General features: G+C 46.7%; 1 protein-coding gene and 2 long non-coding RNA genes across 6 annotated transcripts in view; 1 reads left to right on the forward strand and 2 right to left on the reverse strand.

The window, feature by feature from the left end:
- The window catches only part of PITX2 (paired like homeodomain 2), a 42,890-nt gene extending 22,036 nt beyond the window's left edge, over nucleotides 1–20,854 (forward strand). For 3 of the 4 annotated variants that reach the window (XM_039338338.1, XM_039338337.1, XM_039338335.1), the window contains exons 4-5: nucleotides 15,270–15,475; nucleotides 19,295–20,854. In XM_039338338.1, the coding sequence (XP_039194272.1) occupies nucleotides 15,270–15,475; nucleotides 19,295–19,858 (770 nt within the window). In that variant the 3' untranslated portion in view covers nucleotides 19,859–20,854. Of the gene's footprint in view, nucleotides 1–12,671; nucleotides 12,977–15,269; nucleotides 15,476–19,294 lie in introns of those variants that run through there. The other variant, XM_039338334.1, reaches the window with a different exon arrangement.
- On the reverse strand, nucleotides 11,294–12,662 carry LOC120305915. Its single transcript, XR_005556128.1, has 2 exons — nucleotides 12,525–12,662; nucleotides 11,294–12,021 (listed from the first exon to the last, which is right to left on the reverse strand). It is a non-coding gene; the product is annotated as an uncharacterized LOC120305915 (long non-coding RNA).
- On the reverse strand, nucleotides 16,688–18,807 carry LOC120305916. The gene is made up of 2 exons (XR_005556129.1): nucleotides 18,247–18,807; nucleotides 16,688–17,232 (listed from the first exon to the last, which is right to left on the reverse strand). It is a non-coding gene; the product is annotated as an uncharacterized LOC120305916 (long non-coding RNA).
- Nucleotides 20,855–22,647: the final 1,793 nt, after the last annotated feature.

Below are 22,647 nucleotides of genomic sequence, written 5' to 3' on the forward strand. Positions count from 1 at the left end.
TAAAGATGTTTAGAATAATTTCAGCAACCAGAAAGTCATCTGAGCTGTCCTGACTACATTTGAACCACATCCCTATTTCTACACCGTGTTTCAAACCTGAAACCACATAAAGCAATATGGAAAACAATGGGAGTTTTTCTTACATGTGTGGAATCTCTTTTCCAGAAAAAACCTTTATGAGGGGGAGCATCAGGCATCAGATTTCTAAACCACCTTCAATTTTGTTGGTGTCCTGATAGTTTTTATAGTTTTTGCAAGGGAGTCAAGGTCCATGAAGATTTTCTTGGGAAGCAGGAATATTTCTTAAGTATGTCTATCATGCTGAAAACCTAATGAAGTGGTATGGTTTACTTCTGAATAAACTACTTAGGCACAGGAATTAATCCCTTTAGAATTAATTTAATGAATAGGATCCCTTAGGATCTTTAAAATAAGAGTCTACTTTTGAGTAAGCTTCATAGGATCCAATTACTCAAATCCCTGATTTTGCAGAGGAAAATGTATTATTGTTATATTTATGTATCCCATTTTCCAAGATATGTGGGCTTCCAAAGTATGTTACAATTAGGATGCTAAATAAATTCCCCCAGAAAAGTAGCATATGAATAGAAGAATCAGAAGAACCATTTACAATCCAACATTCTTTAGGTCGTGTTGTTTTGTTTTTCACAAATTATAGTTCTAAATAAACTGGCCTAGAAATTTCCCTCTCTGAATTCTTTATCCCAGTAAATAGTAGCAGACTGCTTTTTATGAGTTAACCATTTTTGTAGGATATTTTCAAGAGACTGGGGAGCGAGAGGAATGGAAACTGCCAAGCACTGCATTTGAATCTGCATATACATTTGTAGACTGCCTGGTTTAAGGTTTTTTTCTAAATTTAATAGCATTGCAGTTTCCTGGGCCATCTGTATGGTTCAAACCTTTAACTTAGTATGGTCATGTTGTTGTTGTTGTAGTTGTTGTTGTTGTTGTGTGTGTGTGTGTTTAATAAAATGGTAGATTAACTTTTAACTTATTCTGCCCCAATTGGCTCCCTTTTTAAGCATTTTCAACTGTCTTAGTTTGTCTGGTTCTGATTCACAGGCATTTTTAGCTTCAGTGTTTTGTTTTAAGAATGCCTTAGCTACTATAAGAACTTTTGGGGGTTTTCTAGTGAGGCCTCTGCCAGTGCAAGTAAACATTCCATCTACAGCAGGGGTCCTCAACCTTGGCAACTTTAAGACTTGTGGACTTCAACTCCCAGAACTTCAACTTCTGGGAGTTGAAGTCCACAAGTCTTAAAATTGCCAAGGTTGAGGACCCCTGATTTCTACAGTACTCCTCAAAAAGCCAGAAACCATGATCCTAATGAAGAAGGAATGGGATCTTGTGATATTTGATTTTTAAGGAATGGATAATTGCCCTCTGCTCCTTGCGTAAAGAGAAGTCCATCCAAAGCATGAAGCAGGATTTGAAATGATCAAATGAATTGATCCTTTTTCTTTGAGGCATTGGATCAGATACGTTAAACATAATTTTCCTTTAGTATTTGAAATTTTCTTCACTCTTAACTGCTCTGTTGGCTCCAAGCGACCCTAAACGTGGAGAAAAACAGACCGCCCTGCCTCAGTGGTGACAATGACAATAACATTGATGATAAGAAAGGGAGGGAAGCTGGGATGTAGATGCAATTCTGAAAGCTTTAGGAACCCTTGTCTCCAAGATGTGCAAGTATTCTCTCAATTCTTCCACCTCTCTCTCCTAGACATGGAGAATGGGCCAAAAACGCCCTCAACTGCTTTGATTAGCTTCTGCAAACTTCTCTAACAGGCTGTCCTCAAGATCTTTAATTGCATCTCTCATCATTTCTGCTGGCTTAGCCAACCAGTACCCTGGGGCCAAAATTTGGTCCATGGAACCTTTGGGAGACTGGCAATCCACTGCCTGTCAGTCTCTAAAATGTTGTAATTTGGACAAACCAGAATGCCGAAAGGTGCAAGGCAGGAAGATAAAGCGTGTTGGGCAATTGTAATTAGCCTCCCTCAGTCTGGTGTCTGGATTGCAATTGCTATAATTATCGAACAATGCGCCTCTTGTATTCGAGAACAATTGGAAAGACGTCAGTGTAAGGAAAAGCATTTCTTGCTCACTGAACTATGAAAGAGTGAAACAAGAATGCTGCGTTTGACCGCCGGAACCAAATTCAAATTCCACCTCCATTATTCAGCTGATAAGCTGGTTTGTGGACCTGAAATTAAAACCTTCGCATATACTTTTCTCCAAAGCGTCCTTAGCCAACCAGCTAAGACTCAAAAACGATCCACAAGCCGTCCATTTATTGTACATCATATTGTGGAGTTTTCGTTCCACTTTCCAACGCTGGCTGTGGAATTCTGGGAGTTGAAGTCCACATGCCTTAAAATTGTCAAGGTTGAGAAACACTGTTTTAGAACCACTTTTTCTTCGTTTTCTCAACGCTGCCTTTCTTTTAAAAGAGCTCTCAGGGCACCGCTGCTGAAGGGTTGGGAGGAATGCGGTAAATGAAGGGCAGGAAGAAAGGGCGAAGAGGCAGCGAAGCCCAGGACCTGTTTTCCAAAGCGAGACGCTTCCTTTCAGAACAGATTTGCCTGGCTCCCCCAACCGAGGGAACCAAACCAACCGTTCATTCCGCGTGGAGTCCAATTGCAGCATTTCTGCAAAGCGGGGGCGACAAGCTCCTTTCGGCTCCCGGGGCAGACACGCGTGCCAACGTAGACTGCGCATACACACAAACCCGCTCACATCCTACTACGCCGGCTGCGCCTTCGTGATTTTCGGCTCCTCGTTTATGCAGCCGGTTTAGATCGGCCGCGCGGAGAAAAGCGCTGCGCAACGAAAGCTTCAGTCGTGATCAGGAATACGCTAATGGAGCAATTTGAGGTCTCCTTAATCCTTTAAAAAAAAAAAAAACTCACCTCTGTCGCTTTCCTAATATTGACTGAATGGGTAATTAATGGCTCCTCATCAAGGCGAATAGCCGGTAATCCGAGAGAGGCGAAAGACAACAGGCCACCGTTCTTCTTTTTCTCACTGTTTTTTGGTTTTTGTTTTTGTTTTAAAGGCAACAGGTCTTGCCAGAAAACGCTTGCGAGGTGACCTAAACCCGAAGGAGGAGCGAGCGTCGCCCAGAGGCTGGCGAGATCTAAGGCAGCGCTTTTCATCCTGGCAACTTTTAAGATGCGTGGACTTCAGTTTCCAGAATTTCCCAGCCAGCTGAAGTCCAGGCATCTTAAAGTTGCCAAGGGAGAGAACAACTGATCTTGGGAACAGTGAGGGAATAAATAGGAAAGACAGGAGATCTCACCAGCGCCATAAAAATCAGGAAGAGGGAGGGAGGGAGGGAGGGAGAGAGAGAGAGAGAGAGAGAGAGAGAGAGAGAGAGAGAGAGAGAGAGAGAGAGAGAGAGAGATGTCCACTTTTTTTTTTTGCTTGCTAGCTATTATTTCTCTTTCCATATTTCTCCTTTCTGCTCTTCCTTCCCTCCCTGCCTTTTTTCTACTTGCTTGTTCTTTCTGTTCGGTTCTGAGTTTTGTTTTGGTTTTGTTTTTTTTAATTTTCTCTTTCCCGCCAGCTAAATTGGTTCCGCTTCTCCTGACTTTCCTACCTTTCGTTTGCATTTTATTTGAGTTCTTTCTTTAGCTTCTTCCTTGCTCGCCCACCCAAGATAGATGGGTAGGTGTTGTTTGTTTGCTTTGCATTTGTCCATAGAGCGTTTAGGAGAAAATTGGTTCTTCGGTGCTGAAGTGGTGACTGTGAAAACAGGAAAGGAAGACCCTGTTTATTTCACATTGATTAGCGGCCCCGGGAAATGATTTAAGGAACACCCATGAGGGTGCTTTAAAAACCTTTTGCTCCATAAGCTGAAACAACAGAGTCCTGTGCTAATTGAAGAGTGATCATTTTATTGTAGCACAAGCTGGAAATAGACTATATTTTCTAAATCTAGTGGGGGGGGGGACTGTTAAAAATAAGGAATGGTTCCTCTTGGTCAATAATAACATGGTTAGTCCTGAAGGACTCATCATGTTCTTTATTGTTTTCACCAACATACTAACAAGGGTTATCCGACTGGCTTCCATAATGTGATCCTAATTAGTCAGAGATCTAGTTTCTGACAAAATAAGCTTTATTCGGGAATTGTAACTCTGGAGAACAGGACGAAATGAAATTCAACTGAACTTCCAGTTATAGAAATGAACAAGGAAGAATAGCATGGTTTTTATTTCTTCTGATTCTGCTATGCTATATGCCTTATTTTGTTTACTTATTTTATTTAACAAGGAGAACATCTTGGTCACAATTTCTTGTCTGAGAGCAAATCTGAACCAGGTTGTGCTTTGTCCTAATCCAACATTTTGGTCATTGCAGCACACTGGCCCTTGATTTTGCCTAGCATTTGCTTTGGATGAAAAAAAGTCCATTATCCAAACCCTTCATGTGATTTGGACCAATTTTCACTTCCCTATCCTTTAACTAGGATGGGCCATAAAGTATCCTCAAGTCCACAGTGCATCTTCTGCCATGGATACACGCCTGCTGTGGAATTCACCCCAGTCTACTTTTGCCTCTGAAAATCTTGAGGGATGGACCCATGCAAAACTTTTAGGAATTAGAAAATTGAGAAGTAGTGGTAGTAAGGATCATCCTTGTGGATCTGTTATCACCTGACTAAGCAGTACAGCTCTTTATTTCATTTCATTTCATTTTTTACATGTGTGTGTCATTCTTCAAAAATAGCCTTCAGAATATTTTACAGCTTTTTTCTATAAGTCTGAAACCTAACACTGTAAACCTTTTAAGGGCACATCATAGAGTTGCATATGTGGCTTCGGGCTAATCAGTCTACCTTAAAAAGTTCTTCAGAAAACAACTTAGGGCATTCCGAATATAAAATTAAATCTATTTGAAGGAAGGGTATGATAGAAACAAAAAGAATGATAAGAGTCTGTTGTATTTTTAATAGCACAATTCTGAGATTTACTGGTGAGAACTAATCATGACTAAATTATCCTTTAAAATTATCAATAACAACATCAGTGAGGATGAATTTTCAAACTCTGGAGAGTCAACATTTTATTCCTAATTAAAAGGCAGCTGATGAATTTATAAGGACTGTTTGAATTGTTCTTTGTCGTATAATTCTGCCTACAAACCAGTTAAGATATTAGAATTTAATTTGAATCTATGGAACTCATCATTTCAAGCTCCTTACAGCTTATATTTAACTAGTTTTAAAACGCTATATATTCTTTTGCATGCCCATTACTGTACCTGAGTAGTGAGCATGAGTTCACTACAAAATTATCAGTTCATTATCAGAGCCAAGAGAGGATGGGGATTTTTTTTGTTGTTGTTGTTATCTCCTCTTTCTCTGTAGCTTTGTGTTCTACTAGCTTTAGAATATTAATCATTTCTTACCAATTAACATTGTCAGTTAACCATACCATTGATGATCCAACTATCTCAAGCTATCTAACCATCCTAGAAATAGCACTAAAGTAATAATGCTTGTTTCCCCCCGAATGATATGAACACCAAAATGTAGCTCAAAAGAGGGTGTCTATTAATTATCAGTCAATTGTCTGTTTGTTTAATTTTAATATGACAGACTTGCATTTCTAAGGTAAGGTTTGGAACCGCCCGTGGGGAAAGGTAGTTTCCCTGCCAGCTTTCCAGCTGCTGGTAGCATAACTGGATTGCCTTGTTCTTTCACTAAAGGGTTGAGGCAGGCACCTTGGAACGATGGAACCAATTAGGTTGGTGTTAGGGAAGACAAGAAATCATATCAGAGTGTCTTAGTTATTGCCTAGGCCAGGGGTTCTCAACCTTTCTAATGCCGCGACCCCATAATACAGTTCCCCATGTTGTGGTGACCCCCAAACACTTATACATCACCAGGTGCCACGGGCGTGGCCAAAGGGGGAAAAAATGGCGGACAGCCTTGTTTGGTGACCCCCGTGAAATGGTCGTTCGACCCCAAATGGGGTCCCGACCTACAGGTTGAGAACCACTGGCCTAGGCGATCATGGCTGACTCAGGAATTCTGGGGGTGAAGTCCAGGAGTCATAAAAGAGCCAAGGTTGCCTACCCCTGGCCTAGGTTTTGGTAGATCCCTCATGAACTGCTTTAAGGGGGACAGTATTTGGAAGGAGTGAGAAGAAACCTGGGTGAGATACCCCCACGCAGATGTTTTTACTTTGCAACTTTATGTAAAAAATATATCCCATGCAGATCAATGCAAGGAACGGCATAGGATTACAGTTTAGGATAATCTACATATGCATATAAAAGAAAATTATATTATGCAAACCTCTCTGAGAAAAACAAAATACTGCCCAAGATCAACAGTGCTTGGCATTTGAGCAAGAGACCTTCCCATTGGCTCCAGCCCGTGACCCATATTTTTTTTTTATTTTCCAGTCCCAGTGTCAGAGATATAAAGCAAGATTTCTATTTCTAAAAAAATTAAGAATGATCTAGATGAGCAGGAATGAAAAGCTAGGGAGATTAGGGACATGAAAGTTATGCCATATGCCACCCCTTGGACAGGATCTACCAGGTTGAGGGATTAGCCCTTTCACTTTCCAAAGCTGAGATTGGTGGCTTTGGTCAATCCAGTTATACTGTAGAAACCCACACCCAGCTGTGGATCTGGATAAAACACAGCAAGAGGGTGGGAATGGTGAATCTTATGAAACCCGCCTTGCCCACAAACAACACTTCTTTCTCAAGGGCAAAAGAGATGGTTAACATACCAAAAGTTCTAACCCATCCCTGACCTGGAATCGAAAACCCATCGCCTTTGGTTTAGGAAATACTCAGCTACTGGTTTGGTTTGGCATAAGGCTGCTTCCTATGAAGACTGAAGCTGGTGCCTTTGCACCAGGCACTGGACAAACTGAATTCAGACAACAGACTAAAGCGCGATTGTGGTACAGAGCAATTGGTCTCTCCACGACACCATTTTAAGAAAAATACAAACTTATTAGCCTTTCCTGCAGTGTCTGTTTTAATCTGCTGTGTGACTCTGAACGCTGATGCCCTGTTTTTTATGCTGTTACCGATTTTTTTTAATGTGGCTATTATTTGTTTTATGATGCTATAATATTTTAAGACATTGGTGTATTTTATTTGGATTTGATGGTTATTTGATGGCAGTGACCTTGGAGCATTGCTGGGAGTGTATTAATATGATAAAGGTCAGTTTGGTCTAATGCAGGGGTTCTCAGCCTTGGCAACTTTAAGACTTGTGGACTTCAACTCCCAGAATTCCTCAGCCAGCTTTGCTGGCTGAGGAATTCTGGGAGTTGAAGTCCACAAGTCTTAAAGTTGCCAAGGTTGAGAACCCCTGGTCTAATGGTTAAGAAACTAGATTAGAAACCTGGAAACACTGAATTCAAGTCCCTCCTTAACCATGAATGTCAGCTGCATGTCTTTGGGCCAGTCATTCTTTCTCAGCCCACCCTACCTCACAAGATTGTGGCTGTGGGGAAATTAAGAGAAGGAAGAGGCATAAGATATGCTCACTGCATTAATTTATTGGTAAAGATAATAAAGATGGGATAGACATAAATAAATAACCTAACTAAACTATTTAATCGCTGATTCAAAAACATTGTTAAAGCAATGAACACATTTCCATGACACATTAAACCACTAAGCACTTAGACTAGATTAGCCTTAGACTAGACTAATGTTGGATTTGTTATTTTTTTTTTTTTGAGCAACTATATGGGAAGCCAACAAAGTCTTCCAGAATAAATCACTTTTTTGTTTGTTTTTCACATTTTTGAACTGCCCATCTCCCTCCCTGATTTTGGTCCAGAAGCAGATCGTGTTTATCGTTAATATTGTCAACATTATCATTATCATCAGTGATTTAAAGTTGTGTTATCTTGGATGCTATTTTCTGCCCTCTGCGAAGCTTTGACTCAAAATTGGGGGCAAGCTTTTGAAGTCTGGATGGGGTAGCCCAGGGGTGGGGAACCTTGGCTCTTTTATGACTTGTGGACTTCAACTCCCAGAATTCCTGAGCCCGCATGGCTGGCTCAGGAATTCTGGGAGTTGAAGTCTACAAGTCATAAAAGAGCCAAGGTTCCCCACCTCTGGAGTAGCCATTCAGAAAATGTTAATGCACATTTCCCCACGGTTGGTATTTTGGAAGCTGATCGCTAAAGTTAATGGTAAAGCGTGGATTCTTTTCTACAGAAACGGTCCAGGTTCAGCCCTAGTAATCCACCTCAAAAGAGGAGAGAATTCGTGAATGGCCTCTGTGTGAGAGTTGCTACTAGTTAAGAGTAATTAGATTTCATGATCTGGAAGATTAGATTAGATTAGATTAGATTAGATTAGATTAGATGGTTAAATCCAGATTGTCAAGGAGGTTTTTTTAATCACGTAGGAATCCTAGGTTGTTAGGCTGTCATGCTCCCAACTTCAACTGAAGAGAGAAATGCCTGCAGGAGCCTTTCCTAACCAGGTGCCCTCCAAAATGTGTTGAAACCGCGTGATGAGATTGTAAGGGTTGAATTCCTACCCCCCCCCACCCCCATGGGCACCAGGATGAGGTCTGCTGCTGCGCAATTTCTAGGCATAGTAACGCTCTTCCTGAGTCTCCCACATCTCCCCAGTTCAAACCACTATGTACAGTATACTGGGCCATATTCTGTAATATACCGGTATGTAACGTCGTTAATTCAACTTTAACCGGGTTTAAATCTCTCTCTTTTCCTTGACTGCTATGGCTAGTCTTCTTAAAATCCGGGGGATCTGCATTTTTCTCAGGGGTAGCAATAGCATTACGGCTGTGTTTCTTTTAAAAAGCACTAAAACTGGTGTTTCCACCTCTCTTCTTCAGCTCGGAACTCAATGATCAAGGCAGCATTCTTATATATACCCTTAACTGGAAGACTCACTGACAACAGGGGAGCTGGCTTCTGTGTAGATATATTTCGGATTGCAGAGGGCAAGTGCTGGCTTCTGTATCTCCTTCTCTGTAGCTTTACTGTAATCCAGTGTTTCTCACCCTTGACAATTTTAAGGCATGTGGACTTCAACTCCCAGAATTCCACAGCCAGCATTGCTGGCTGTGGAATTCTGGGAGTTGAAGTCCACATGCCTTAAAATTGTCAAGGGTGAGAAACACTGCTGTAATCACTCCTTGTGAATGCAAAGTCCGTTGGATTGGTTCCCCCCTCCCTCCTAACTTAATGGAAGATGGGGTGCATCTTTAGGATCGCTTTAAATACAAGCGTTAGGATTTAGCTCTTGGATTTAGAAGGCATCCCTTCTAGAGGCATTTTGAATCCGATTGGAGAAAGGATGATATTCTTTCACCTAACCTCAAAGGACTGATCTGTGCTAAGCCCTTCTCCGGCCCGTTAATTTCTTCTTTCCCCAAATTTGGGGGGAGAAATTCCTGCTTTCTTCTTGGGGGGGGGGTTTGCGGCATTTCCTGCCCCCTGTTCTCCACTCCGCCTGCCACGACTGAGTAGCTTCTGCCGCGGCCGCGCCGTCCGTCGCTTTAATAAGGCTTGGAGGGATTTACGCGGCGTGTGTAGCCCCTCATAGCCCTGGGAGGTTAAGGAGAACCGGGCTACGGTTAGTAAACAAATTGTGGAGAAAAGCTTCGGATTCTTATTGATTTACTTATAGGTCATCTGCTGGCGGCGCTTAGGGAGAAACTATTTACTTTATACATATACTGTATGATCTTGGGGGAATTAGAGGCAATCCAGTAAGAAAAGAGCTAGAATCATTGAAAGCCCCTATTTAAAAGACTTAAGCAAATTAGAGTCTTATCAGCTTAAAACCCACTACAAATGTAAGAGAATTGTCTGCATCCAAACGCTGAGGGGTCCCGAGGAGAGGCAGGTCGCTGCCAAATCTGATGGATAAAAGCTTCCTCGTTTAAAGAGCGGATAATGAGCAGCATGTAAATTAACGAGACCTGCTTTTCCTTAGCTTTACTGCTAAAATTATAAACGGAGTTTAGCGGGGAAGGCGACAAAAGGGGCGGGCACCCGTCCCTCCATAAAGGGCGGGGGTGGGGGAGATGGAAACGGGGCTGGGGTTGAAGGTGACCGGCTCAGGCATCCTCCCTACGGCACCATCCAGGGATCAGCGGCGGCTTACTTGGGTGCATCCCCAAAAGCGGGACGCCGGGGTCCTGCGAGTCTGAGCCTAGCTCTCTCATCCACCAGGCTGAATCAATCCTCCTGCTAAAGCGGCTGCGAGCTCCACGGTTTTAACAACTGGGAATCCAGAGTGAAATCCGGATTACTGAGGAACGAATACAAAGCACCTTTTAAACCAGCCGAGGGTACCATAAATCGAGGGGATTTTTGCGGGAGATAGAAAGACAGCCTTGCTTTGGGGTGTTCGCACTGCCCCGCACTCTCAAAGGATAGATAAGGTTTCCCAGCCCGCCTAGAAGCAAAGTCTACCCGAGATTCTCTTTGCCTTTCCCTAAAGGTTGTAATATAATACCGCCCTAAAAAACCACACAAAAAAACAACCCGAAAAGGGAAAAAATAGCCAATTTCACCTGTACAGAGGCATGGCAGAAAAGCGCATTTCTGTTTTATTTAGTTTTGTTCCCTGAAATGCGGAGCTGCTGCTGTGTAGGGAGGCTGGCTCAAATGCGTGTCTTTTTAAAAAGAGATTTAAGCCCCAATTTTGTCGCAACGTTGCAACAAGTTCCAATGCTGTATTTGCGGGTAGGAAACACAATTCCAGCAGAGTAAAATCACGTAGTGTTAGTTCCCGATAGCGGCTCAGTAAAAGGTATATTTTAAGGTCCTTTCTCTGCGGGGGAGCCTCGTTGACTTTGACGTTTACCTAAGCTTGTTTTAAGTGCCAGGCGAGAACCAAATTAACCATTTTTTTCAGCATCTGTTTTATTTCTAGGGATTTTTTTCATTCTTCTTACCCCAATTTTCATTATCAGAAAATGAAATATAGCAAAAGGATGTTAGGGACTTCTTTTATTTTAGAAATTGCGAAAATATAGTGGCATGTTAAAATAGGTAGACAATGCGTCAGTTTTGGTTTTACTGGGGGCAAAGGTGCTCAACCACCAATTGCGACCGTTTGTTGATGGATACTGGCTTCAAATCTCCGCGGCCTTTACAACAAAAGGGTGAAATGTGTTTGGGATTACAAAGATCTTTTAGAATCCGAGAGGTAGACAATTATAAAGAAGTACATTAAGATCAGTGAAAATCATCTGAAGTAGTTCAAAGTCACCGGGGATTTTAAACCATACTATTGCAACCGTTAATCGGGGACATTTATTACGTTGTGTATTCAGTGTAATAACAATTGACAGCCGCGAATCACAGACTGGGTCCTAAGTGGTTAAGAAGCTTCTCTGCGCTTCTGCGGTCGCCTCCTTTTCGCTCACTTCGGCTGCTTCTTCTAAAAAGTGTAGTTCTTCTTCTGCAGTCACTGAAACAAAGGTCCGAGGTTACCGCAAAAAAAAAAAAAATTCTCCAGGCTGCGTTTCTCCCCCGGGGATACCTGCTTTCTTTTAATCTAAGGGGAAAGGTCCTTTGTGTGCTCAGGGAGCGGTGTGAAGACCGTCGCCTCCCAGATTGGGGTTTGCCGAGCGGCTCCAAGAGCCCTTGCAGGCATCTCCGAAATAAAGGCAGGAGAAAAGCTTTTTCTTCTGCGGCTTCCAGGTGGAAAGCTTTTAGGTAATAAGAAGGTTGCCTCGTCGACGGATTTCCTCCCCGTCCCTGGTTTTTCCCGTTTTCCCTTTGCTGACTTGCAACGCGTAGCTTGAAAATTTGACTGGAGGGAAGGGGTTCGGGGAAGGGGGGTGGGGGGGGGGAGAGGGAGAGGGAGAGAGACGAAGAGCGAAGGTTTCCATCGAGCCTTGCCCTAAGTTTCCGATAGGCTGTTCTTATTATAGCCTGCGCCGGGGCGTTGCGCTTTCGGATTGGTTGCGCTCCGCGTCAGTCTTGGTCTCCGCAGCGAGTCTGGACCGCGGGGGGAAGGCTGGAAGGAGGAGAGAGAAAGGGGCCGGGTGATATCACTGGCCCGGCCAGGCGGCCTCCGCGTTTAAGGTGTTGGGCAAACAGGGAAGCCAGTGAGCAGCCCGGGTCTCCCAGCGCCCGCCCGCCCGCCGCCCGCCCGCCCGCCCGGCAGAGCTGCCCAGGAGGGGAGGGAAGCGGCGGCCACCGCCAGGCCAGAACGCGCGCGGCTCGCCCCGGGATCGCTGGCTCTTCTGCAGCCGGCCTCGCTTTGGATCTACCGCGGTCTACCTGCGCCGGATCGCCTTGGCCCGCCCGCGAGCCCCGCTCTTGGTGGTTATTCATGGTCTGCGCCGTCCGCCTTGGGAGTCTCCGGCTCGGCTTGCCCGCGCTCTCCCAGCGGGGGCGCTTCTGCCCGGGGAGCCTCCGCTTGGCAGAGGCTGATGCGGCGGGGCTCGGCGTTGGACCGGGCGGGGGGCGGCCAGGGAGCTCCCCTGCCTTGAAGTTCGGACCGGATTGACCGCCTACCTGCTGATCGGCCGGGAAAGAGCGAAGTCTGGCCAGGGGGCTCCGGCAGGCGCCTCTTCTGGGCCACCGACCGCCCCTGGCAGCGGCTCACCCTCCTCCACCGGGGCTCCTCTCCGCCAGCGCTCAGCCCCCGGCCGCCCGGCCGCCCGGGCTGGCTGGCTGGCTGGCTGGCTGGCGTCGCTCGATGAACTGCCTGAAAGAACCTCTCAGCCTGGAGCGTTTGGGAGCCGGGAATAAGCTTTGCTCCACCTCCCCTTCCTCTTCCTCTTCCTCCTCCGCCTCCTCGTCTTGCCACCACCATCACCACCACCACCACCACCATCACCACCAGCAGCCGGCCCTGCTTATGGCTTCAGCCCTGACCCCCGGCCAGCCGCGATCGGCCCTGGACACTGCCAAACATCGGCTGGAGGTTCACACCATCTCCGACACCTCCAGCCCCGAGGCCGCAGGTAAGGCGCTTCTTGCCCCAATCCAGCCACTAACCTTCCTCGGCTTCTCGCTTTAGAGACACTCTTCCCCCATTGTAATTCAGCGACAACTTGGCGGCCTATGGACCTGATCCGTTATTTCCATAGTTAGAAATTAGAAAGGTAGAGAACAGCAAAGGAACATCAACAACAACAAAATGCAATTCTTCACTTCTTTTAAGGTGGGGAAGAAGAATCAGACTGTGTCGGGTATTTGCCGCTTTTGGTATAGGGAGGGCAAAGAATGGGGGCAATTTTTAATACCCTCTTCTGGGCCAACCTTTGTGTTCGCCAGGGAGAGAAGCTGGTCGGGCAGCAACCCAACGGGAGCTCGGACCACTAAGGTGCAAGCCGTCAGAGCAACAATTCTCAGGAATATCACCTGATTTAGGCAGTCTTTATCTCTCTCTGAAAAAGAGTCACTAATTGAACTCTTTCCTTACTGGAAACTAAAGGGGGGGGGGAAGGGGGAGCTCTTGAAATAACTAGGTTGTTCAAAATCTGAGATTAGTGAAAATAATGTGATTGCAAAAGAGCAGAATTCAGAAAACCTGAAACTGTTTGGCTGTAAGCCTCCATGCAACTTTCTGAGACTTTCCAAAAAGCTGCATTGGGAAATTCTGCTAAAGCATGCACAAGATGCTTCTGAAAGACAACGCCACTCCTATCTGTGCTTACTCAAGAGTAAGTCCTGTTAACTGGATGCCTTTAGAATTAATGTGCAAAGAGTTCAACTGCAATTACAGTTCGTGTGTGCAATAGCTCAGAACTATCTGTCAGAATATGCAATGTACAGTATTTTAGCCCAAGTAAATATGGTCAACTTTAGTTCAGGTTCAACCCCCAAGTCTTGGGTTAACACCACATACATTTTTATTTGGGACTAAATCCACAGATAAGTTGACCTTCTGAGTAGAATAATGCAGATTTTCACTGGATATGGACCATGGATTAGAGTCACCACCTCAAATTATACTAAGGTCAAACCATTTTAACTCATAAATTAATACTAATTTATATAAAGGACAATCTTGAGACCTAAAGAGATCAGTGTATCTATCTTTATATGATTCATAGATATTTGCTGCCATTCATATTGTACATAAAACGGTGCTGCAGTGCATAAAACAACTGCTTCTGAAAGGATTCTCAGTCTGATCGCACTTTTTGAGACATTCGGCATTTGTTCCTTTTGGTAGTTTGTATCAATCAAGATATTTATATATTGTACAGTATATATAATTTCTGGATGCCCCCAAAGTGGGCATGTCTACAAATGTAAGCATATGCAAGATAATGCTCTGTACTTCTAAAATCTTGAGAGGTAATTTCTAATGAATACATACCTGTATGTCCTTTTAAAAGCTTTTGTGTGTGTGTGTGTGTGTGTTTGTGTGCCCTAAACCAGGGCAATGGAGCTTATTGTCAGTAGATTCATGTTCTATATTACGGAAGATTTGTCAGTTCAGACTTGCATTGTCCCACTACAATCACCGGTGGTTGTATATTTAATTGCAATAAAACCGTATGCTTAAGGGGGAAGGAGTGAGCAATCCCTGGAATATTCACAGCAAACCTGCTTGGACCTGGCAGTTTGAACGCACAGGCTGGGAGTGATTAATTTACACCATCCGCGTTCCAAGTCTAAGCAGGTATCTTTTGCAGTGGGAATCCCCTTTTCTTTTCCTTCCTTTCCCATGTTCAGCCGATGGTTTTTGGTAACATTTCCAAAGCCCGGGAGAGTCCACAGCACAAGGAACCCACTCACACCTGTGTGGCACTCGTCCTGCAGACAGGCACTCCAAGGATGAGAGCGCGCTTTTCCATTCTCAGTTGGGTTGTTTCACTGGGAAGGAAGCGCCTTCATTTCAAGCAGCCCTTCGGATTTCTACTTCTTCTCTCCGGAGCTCCCGTTCCTGATTGCACGCCTGGGTTGTCGTTTTGTTTTTGTTTTTTTTTAGTGGTTCTTAACTCGCGTTTTAACCGTATCGCTGTGGCGCTGGCTCCTTCCGGATGGTGCACGCCGAGTCCCCTTGGCTTTCAGCGGCGCGGGCTGAAAGGAAGCGGGGTGGGGGGGGCAGCCCTTCCCAGAGGCTGGCCTCGCGTGGGCTTCCAGTCGCGGGCCTGGGAAGCCGGCCGGGGGCCCGGGGGCGACTCCTTTTGCTCCTGCCTTGCCTTGCCTTGCCTTGCCCGCCGCCGCCGCGCCTCCCCTCCTCTCCTACCCTCCCTCTCCCCGACGGGCCCCCGTGACCCGACGCTGCTTTCCCTTCCGCAGAAAAAGAGAAGAGCCAGCCGAGCAAGAATGAGGAGGCGGGCGCCGAAGATCCGTCCAAGAAGAAGCGGCAGCGGCGGCAGCGGACTCACTTCACCAGCCAGCAGCTGCAAGAACTGGAGGCCACCTTCCAACGGAACCGCTACCCGGACATGTCGACGCGGGAGGAGATCGCCGTCTGGACCAACCTGACCGAGGCCAGAGTCCGGGTAAGAGACACGCCGAGGTGCGAGGGGGCCGCTGGGCGGGACTTCGCGGGGAGAGGACGCTTTCGATTTCGCCTCCGGCGAGGCGGGCTTTGGCCGGGCGCAGCTCCTCGGCCGTGTCTGTCAGGCCCTGACGGATTGCCTCCCCCCTCCGAAGATGATGGATGGCCCCGACTGTGCGGCGTGTTCCGAACGGGATGCGAAGGAGCAAAAGGGAACCTGCGCCAAGAAAGCGGCTCAGGGCAGGCTCCGACGTGCGCCCAGCCCAAATGCGCCAAACGCCAGGCCTCGGCCGCCTTCCCGGGGCCCCCGCGACGCTCCCTCCTCTGCATTCTTTGCTCCCCCCCCGCCGCCGCCCTCCTTCCCCTCCGCTTTCACAACTCCGGTGGCTTATTCCCCGTCCCTCTTCTCGCCTTAGATTTATGGCTCCATCGCAAAGCCCCTGAAATCCGACAGGATCAGGCAGCTCAGTCGGAGGGGAAGAGAAAATAATAATAATAAAGCTTCCCCAAAGCGCCGAGGAGGAAGGGGGCGGGGACGGGCCCTTTTTCTACCGAGATTATAGTTCGCGCGTGGTAGGAAAATCAGTTGGAATCCAGCGCGGCTGTGGAGTTTTCCTGGTGTAAACTGAGTTTAGGTTTTAGGCAGAAATTCGTAGCTGGGGCTCTCTTAATTCGATGGCATTAGTGACTGTAAAGCTCCGAAGGGTTTGAATAATTACTACTGCTCGGAGTCAGGAAAGCTGGTAAGTGAACCTTTGGATTTGATGCCAAGGTTTACTTGAAGTCAGTGAAATGAAGGTTGTGTGTGTGTGTGTGTGTGTGTGTGTGTGTGTGAAGATGCCCAGAGAAGCAAAGATCAGCTTGTTTCAATGTTGTCGCTGCTGTTGTTTCATACACACGCGCACATACACATTCACGGACATACACACATAAGAAAAGGGGGAGGGGGGAAGGAGCAATTAAAAAAAAAACAGTGGTGTAAAAACCACACAGTTGTTTTCTTGGACGGGAGTGAAAAAGACTCTCCAAAACAGTTGCTATGAAAGGGAAGAACTTACTTAACCATGTTCCTTTCCAAACTTTTGTCACTGAAGAATAGAGTGGAAAGAACTTCGTGACAAAGTTATCCATATTTACGGAGGGGGGGGCAAGTGTTGCATTTCCAATGTAACGTCTTTCCTAGATTAAATGAACACCAATCAATTCCATACCGTCCATTGGATGAATCCCTTTTAATTGCAATAGAATCCCTTTTAATTGCTCAGACAGTATACAAAATCCCAAAGTTTTTTTTAAAATTAAAAATCGGAAGGGCTGGGACTCAAGTTTAGTGCAAATAAACAACACGCGACTGGGGAAAATAGGGCAAAGTATAAGAAGCTGATCCTTTTGCCTTCCTCAGTCAATTCATCCGGAATTCCTGCGGTTCAAACTATTTAAACCGAAGTGCTTGCATTTAAGCTGGCCTCGAATTGAGTCCTCGGCTTGGAAAATTTCGGAAACAATGAGGAAACAGTGTATTGAAGCAGCCTTCCGGGTTCCTTTGCGACATTTTGGCTCTTTCTAATAGAATAGAATTGTTGCTCTTGAGATTTGGCTGTTGCTGCTATGATTGGGATTCTAGGCAAGTTTGTGTTTCTGTTGGATGCAATTACCCTCCGATTTCCAATTGTGCTGTTGTGGTGGCTCCAATCAGCAGTAAACCACATGGAGACTGATTTACTCTGTAGCAACATGTCGGATTGTCTTTCCAGGCGCCTAGGGAAAAAACAAACAAACTTGGAGGAGGGAAGCGGCCTTTACTCACAACTGAACAATGCACCTTCAGCTGCGCGCGATGCTGCAGTCCGATCTTCTGCTCCGAAAGCGCCTGGCTCTCTGCTCGTGGGGCCCTCAAAAGGCGCCCTGCCCTCCATTGTGGATGGCGGAAAGACGATCCACCCTGCAGGTTGTCTGCAGTCTGGAGCGGCCGCCTCAGCGTTTGGCCGTGCAGAGGGCAGTACGAAGGGCGGCCTAGATTGCGACTGGTGTGGCGCGGGGGAAGCGCGGAGGGTCTAGCTAGACCAGACCTCGCGTGGGGTCAACCAAAGAGCAGCGACAGTCCGAATCCACATAAGAAAGTGGCAGGAGGCGGGTGGGCCGAGCCGGCCACTGGGAATGTGGATTGGCGAAGGAGGCGCGCGCCTGCCGCCTTTGTCCTGGCGGTGGAGGCGCCCGTCCTTGGCGCGTTGAGAAAGAGCAAACTCTGCCAAAAGCGCAGGAGAAGAAGCTGGGGCGGACGCGGCTTAGCTCTGCTAATGATTAGCACATGAAAGAAAGACCCTCCCGTCACAAGCTGTTAAGGTAAAGGTTTATTCGAAGGTTTCTTAGCCGATATTTGTGTTGATTTCTGTTTTTCGGGCTGCTGGAGAGAAAATCATTGACCGGATTTAAATTTCAAGCTACTTCTGGCTTACTAATATAATCGTGAGGATCGTTCTTCCTCTCCCGTGTAGAAAATAGGTGTTAAAGCGGATTAACTTTCTTGCCTGAGACTTTTAGAGGTGGAAGGGAGAGTTAGAGGTTTGGAGAGGAAAAACTGAGCCCATCCCTTTTGTTCAAGATTACCACTCGGATCAAAATGAATGAAGTGCAGAGCAAGAGAGAGAAAGAGAGAGAGAGAGAGCTGGCAGAAACGCGGGGTGAAAACCAACCAGCAGATGCATAGGACGTTTTCTTGGCTAGGTATCAGAGTTTGTTATGAACTATCTTTGCCTTCGGACCTCAGCATACCTTTTGTTGGGGCTAGGAACAAAGTCCTCCCCGTCTCAAAGTCAGTTTCGGATAAGCATTTTTGTCCCTTTTAAGGAGAAGGAGATTGGCCTCTCTCTGGAGAAGCCTATTCGTTAAATTCGGCGCAGGCCAGCTCTTGTGTGCTTATTATCCGAATGTAAATGCCAGGGGTAGACCGCTTTGTTTACGCAGCTATAAATACGTTAATAAGGCCAGAGAAACAAAACCGTTCCCTCCTTGGACCAGTTTGTGTGAAAGGAGTAACATTCTAGGCTAAACAGGTTTGCCTGCTAACTTCAGCGAAATCCAAGGAAATGGCGTTCGGGGGGGCGGGGAGCGGGGGGAGGTCTCTGCCAACAGAACCTCGCGCTGTTTTACTGGGTCTTGGGCCTTTAACTCTGGAGCCCAGCCCGCACATTTCCGTGTAGGTTACTTAAGGTTTTCGTGGAAGGGAGTCTTGTTGAGAGCGAGATCTTGTGGGTCGTGAGGATGCCCAAGATTTTCAGCGGTGCTCTTCTCTCGAAAAACGGGAGGGCCAGGAGAGGCTCTTGTTAGATAAATAACGGTACATTTCACGTTCGGACAACTCTTCCAAGCCTTTTTTTCTCTCCCGCCCCTTCGTGTAAAGCAGCCTTGAAAGGCCTTATTTGCCATATCAGAGCGCGGCGCGCGTTTATTGTTCAGACTCAGCCGAAGGACTTAACATTCTTTTTTTTTAAGGCGGCCTAACAAAAAAAAAAAAAGAGATTTTTGGTAAAATAAAAACCAGTTAATATAGCTGATTAACTCCGAGGCTGGAGCAGGAGGGAAGGCAGCACTGAAGAAGTGTGCCTGTGTGTCTGTGTGGGGGGAGTGGAGGGGGGGGCTTCTGGTTTGTGCCGCTTGCTTGCCCCTTCCCTTCCCCCAAGGAGCCCGGGAAGCCCCGTAGTGCGGGGGTCTCGGAGGGCTGAGTGGGGCACGCTGGTGTCCTTTGGTTTCCCCGCAGTGACCAGCAATCCTTCGCTCTGTTTCTCTTCTTCCCCCCCCCCCTCTCTTCCCTCTCCTCCAGGTTTGGTTCAAGAACCGGCGGGCCAAGTGGCGGAAACGGGAGCGGAACCAGCAGGCGGAACTCTGTAAGAACGGCTTCGGGCCGCAGTTCAACGGGCTGATGCAGCCCTACGACGACATGTACCCGGGCTACTCGTACAACAACTGGGCCGCCAAGGGGCTGACCTCCGCCTCGCTCTCCACCAAGAGCTTCCCCTTCTTCAACTCCATGAACGTCAACCCGCTCTCCTCGCAGAGCATGTTCTCGCCCCCCAACTCCATCTCGTCCATGAGCATGTCTTCCAGCATGGTGCCCTCGGCGGTGGCCGGCGTGCCGGGCTCCGGCCTCAACAGCCTCAATAACTTGAACAACCTGAGCAACCCGTCGCTCAATTCGGCCGTGCCCACGCCCGCCTGCCCCTATGCCCCGCCGACCCCTCCCTACGTTTACCGGGACACGTGTAACTCTAGCTTGGCCAGCCTGAGACTCAAAGCCAAGCAGCACTCCAGCTTCGGCTACGCCAGCGTCCAGACCCCGGCCTCCAACCTGAGCGCCTGCCAGTACGCCGTGGACAGGCCGGTGTGAGGTGGAGGAGAAGGACCAGGCCAGCCTCTTCGGCCGGGGCTTCGGGGTGGCTGCTCTCCTGGCTGCGTGGGAAGGAGGGAGGGGGGAGGGAGGGAGGGGGAGGGCGGGGAAGGAGGGCAGGCGATCGCGCGCGACAGTCGGGAGGGACGGAGGAGGCTCCTTCGCCTCGGCCTCTTGAGGACTGGAGCCTTCGACCCAAAGCAAACGGGCGCTGGGGCGGGTGGGCAGAGAGCGGAAGGAGGAGCGACCGGGCGGCCGAACTGAATCTACCCAGGCGGAGGGAGAGGCAGAGGAGGGAAAACCCTTGAAATCTCGGCCTTCCTTGCTTTCCAAAGGGGGCTCTTCTTCGGCTCCTTAAAATAAATGGAAAGAGGGTTTTTTTAAAAAAAAAAAAATTGGGAAAGAAACGTTCCCGACCGAGACAAGGACATATATTATAAATATATATAAAATACGGACAAAACGTTTGACTGGATATGGTATGACATTTTAATGTTCCTATAAGCTTGTTATTTTTTATGTTTAGCATTGTTAACATTGAAAGGAAAAAAAATGACGGGAAAGGATGTATATATATATTGAAATGTCAAAATTAATTTTATAAAAGCAGTTGTTAGTAATATCTCCACAGTGTTTTTAAAAAGTTAGGCTTTAAAATAAAGCATGTTACACAAGAGAGTAGGGATTTCTTTTTTCTTTTTCTTTTTTTCCTTTTTTTCCTTTTTTTTCCGCTTGCGAGCAAGGGAATGTATATACTGTACTAAATGCAACACTGTATGTTTCTAACATGTTATTAATATTATTATTATTAAAAAGGAAGTCCCATTGTGTGAATATCAGTTTTAGAATAGTACCTCTGGTGGATGCAATGGTGACTTTTGAAACTTGCAATGTAAAACATACCCCGTGTATAACATTTCGTATAATTAGTGTTTTCCTTTTCAGCAACATTGGAAAAAAAAATGTGTTTCATGGGAGTAAAATATACAGCATACAGTTTGGTCTGGATTTTTTTTTTTAATTTTGAATGAATTTCCCAGAGAGGATTTCCCAAGTACTAAGGAAAAATAATACTTAGCTCTGAATCAACCTGCTATTTAAAAAGGGGGGGAGGAATTTATTTCGGTTTTTTTAAAATAAAAAATAAAAAAACCAAACCCGTGAAACCTTTATTGGGGCCTTTAAGCCTGAAAATGTCTGATTTTTCTCCTCGGAAATTGCCTCCGGCATAGCAGCATGAACGAGGTGTAAATAAAGTGCCGAGTCTTGCAAAGGTGGAGCCTGTTTTCCAGGACCGAGAGAATTAAGGCCTGTCATTTACTTCCTGGGTCGAATCAACCCATGTCTGAATGGCTTTGATCCAGAAGGTCTGATTCTCTTGACTCTCCACGAAGAAACTAAAAGCAGCCTTAAAGCAGAGGTTGATCTGGAGTAAAGCCTCACTGAAAATCTCCGGAATTTTCTCCCCATTACAAGATTGCTCTTCTGCCCCCCCATTTTAAAACTTGAGGTTTTACAGTTTTGAACCTTGGCCGGAGTGTGCCTAGTCCAAATAACTGACCAATAAAGTGGTCAGATCGCCCTAACGTTTCTCCCCCCACCGGTTTTTTTGTCTCTTTCTCCCTCCGCCTCTTTCAAACGAGATTCCTCCGTTAATTAAGGAGGAGCAGACCTTTGCCCCAAATCGATGCGAGCGCCTCCCCCCCACTCCCCAAACAATGACCCACAATTCCCTTGTGGACCGGCAGTGGGGGTGGGGGGGAATAAACGGGCTGAGTGTTTCCTTTAAAGAGGCTGGTCGGCAATTTGTTGCAATGTTTGGCTTCCAGCAGGGTGGACCTCCTTGCATCTTGAGCTGCTGGTTCTTAAAATCATTTCGGATTATGCTTTGCGTGTCTGCGGCAAGATGAATTAGCAAATCAGGATGAATTAGCCCGCCAGCTCTCCGAGCCTGGAGGTTCCGACACAGGGACAGACAAGAGCTAAAAGGTTTTAAAACAAAACTACGGTAAAATTAGGAGAGAAGGGGGGGGGGAATCCAGCGCGAATACAGTGGTTATGGCCAAAGGACTGGACTCGCAGGGGTAGGCAACCTTGGCTCTTTTATGACTCGTGGACTTCAACTCCCAGAATTCCCGAGCCAGCATAGCCGAATCCATAGCTGGCTCGGGAATTCTGGGAGTTGAAGTCCACGAGTCATAAAAGAGCCAAGGTTGCCTACCCCTGGTCACTGGAGACTGAAAGTCTTCCCACCTCTCCCCGGACGCCCAGATTTGTGTGTGTGTGTGTTTGTGTGTGTGTGTGCGGGTTTTGCTATGTTGTAACTTTATCAACAATCCCAGCACACAGACCTGCCTTTGTTCTGCTCTGCATCGTGGCCAAATAGCAGGGGGAGAAAGATCCAAGTTAAAGTCCATCGCTGGTGAGGGCCAGGCCCTACAGAGCAACTTCTCTTTTTCTTCCTTTTTGATTTTCCACAACAGGCTAGACCCCTGCCTGTGCACAAAAGCCTCTCTCCCCCCCCCTCCCCGTTTTGTGGACAGGGAAGGAAAGGCAGGGGAACTGAAGGAGGGGGAAGACTGCCAGGGGGAAGCCGGAAGTGTTCAGCACCTGAAGTCGCCTCAGCCCAAGCCAACTTGCAAGTCGCTTTGCGGCGAAATCCGGCAGCAGGCAGCTCATTCAACCGTCCATTTTTGGCTTGACCTGTCACGCATCCCTTCCACTCACAAACCCCTCGCCGCTTAATAGGATTCGGCGAAGGCTGGATTTATAGTTCACCGTCTGCAAAG

This window comes from Crotalus tigris, unplaced genomic scaffold (assembly GCF_016545835.1).
Source record: "Crotalus tigris isolate CLP2741 ecotype Arizona unplaced genomic scaffold, ASM1654583v1 scf7180000017695.2238764, whole genome shotgun sequence".
Taxonomy (NCBI): Eukaryota; Metazoa; Chordata; class Lepidosauria; order Squamata; family Viperidae; genus Crotalus; species Crotalus tigris.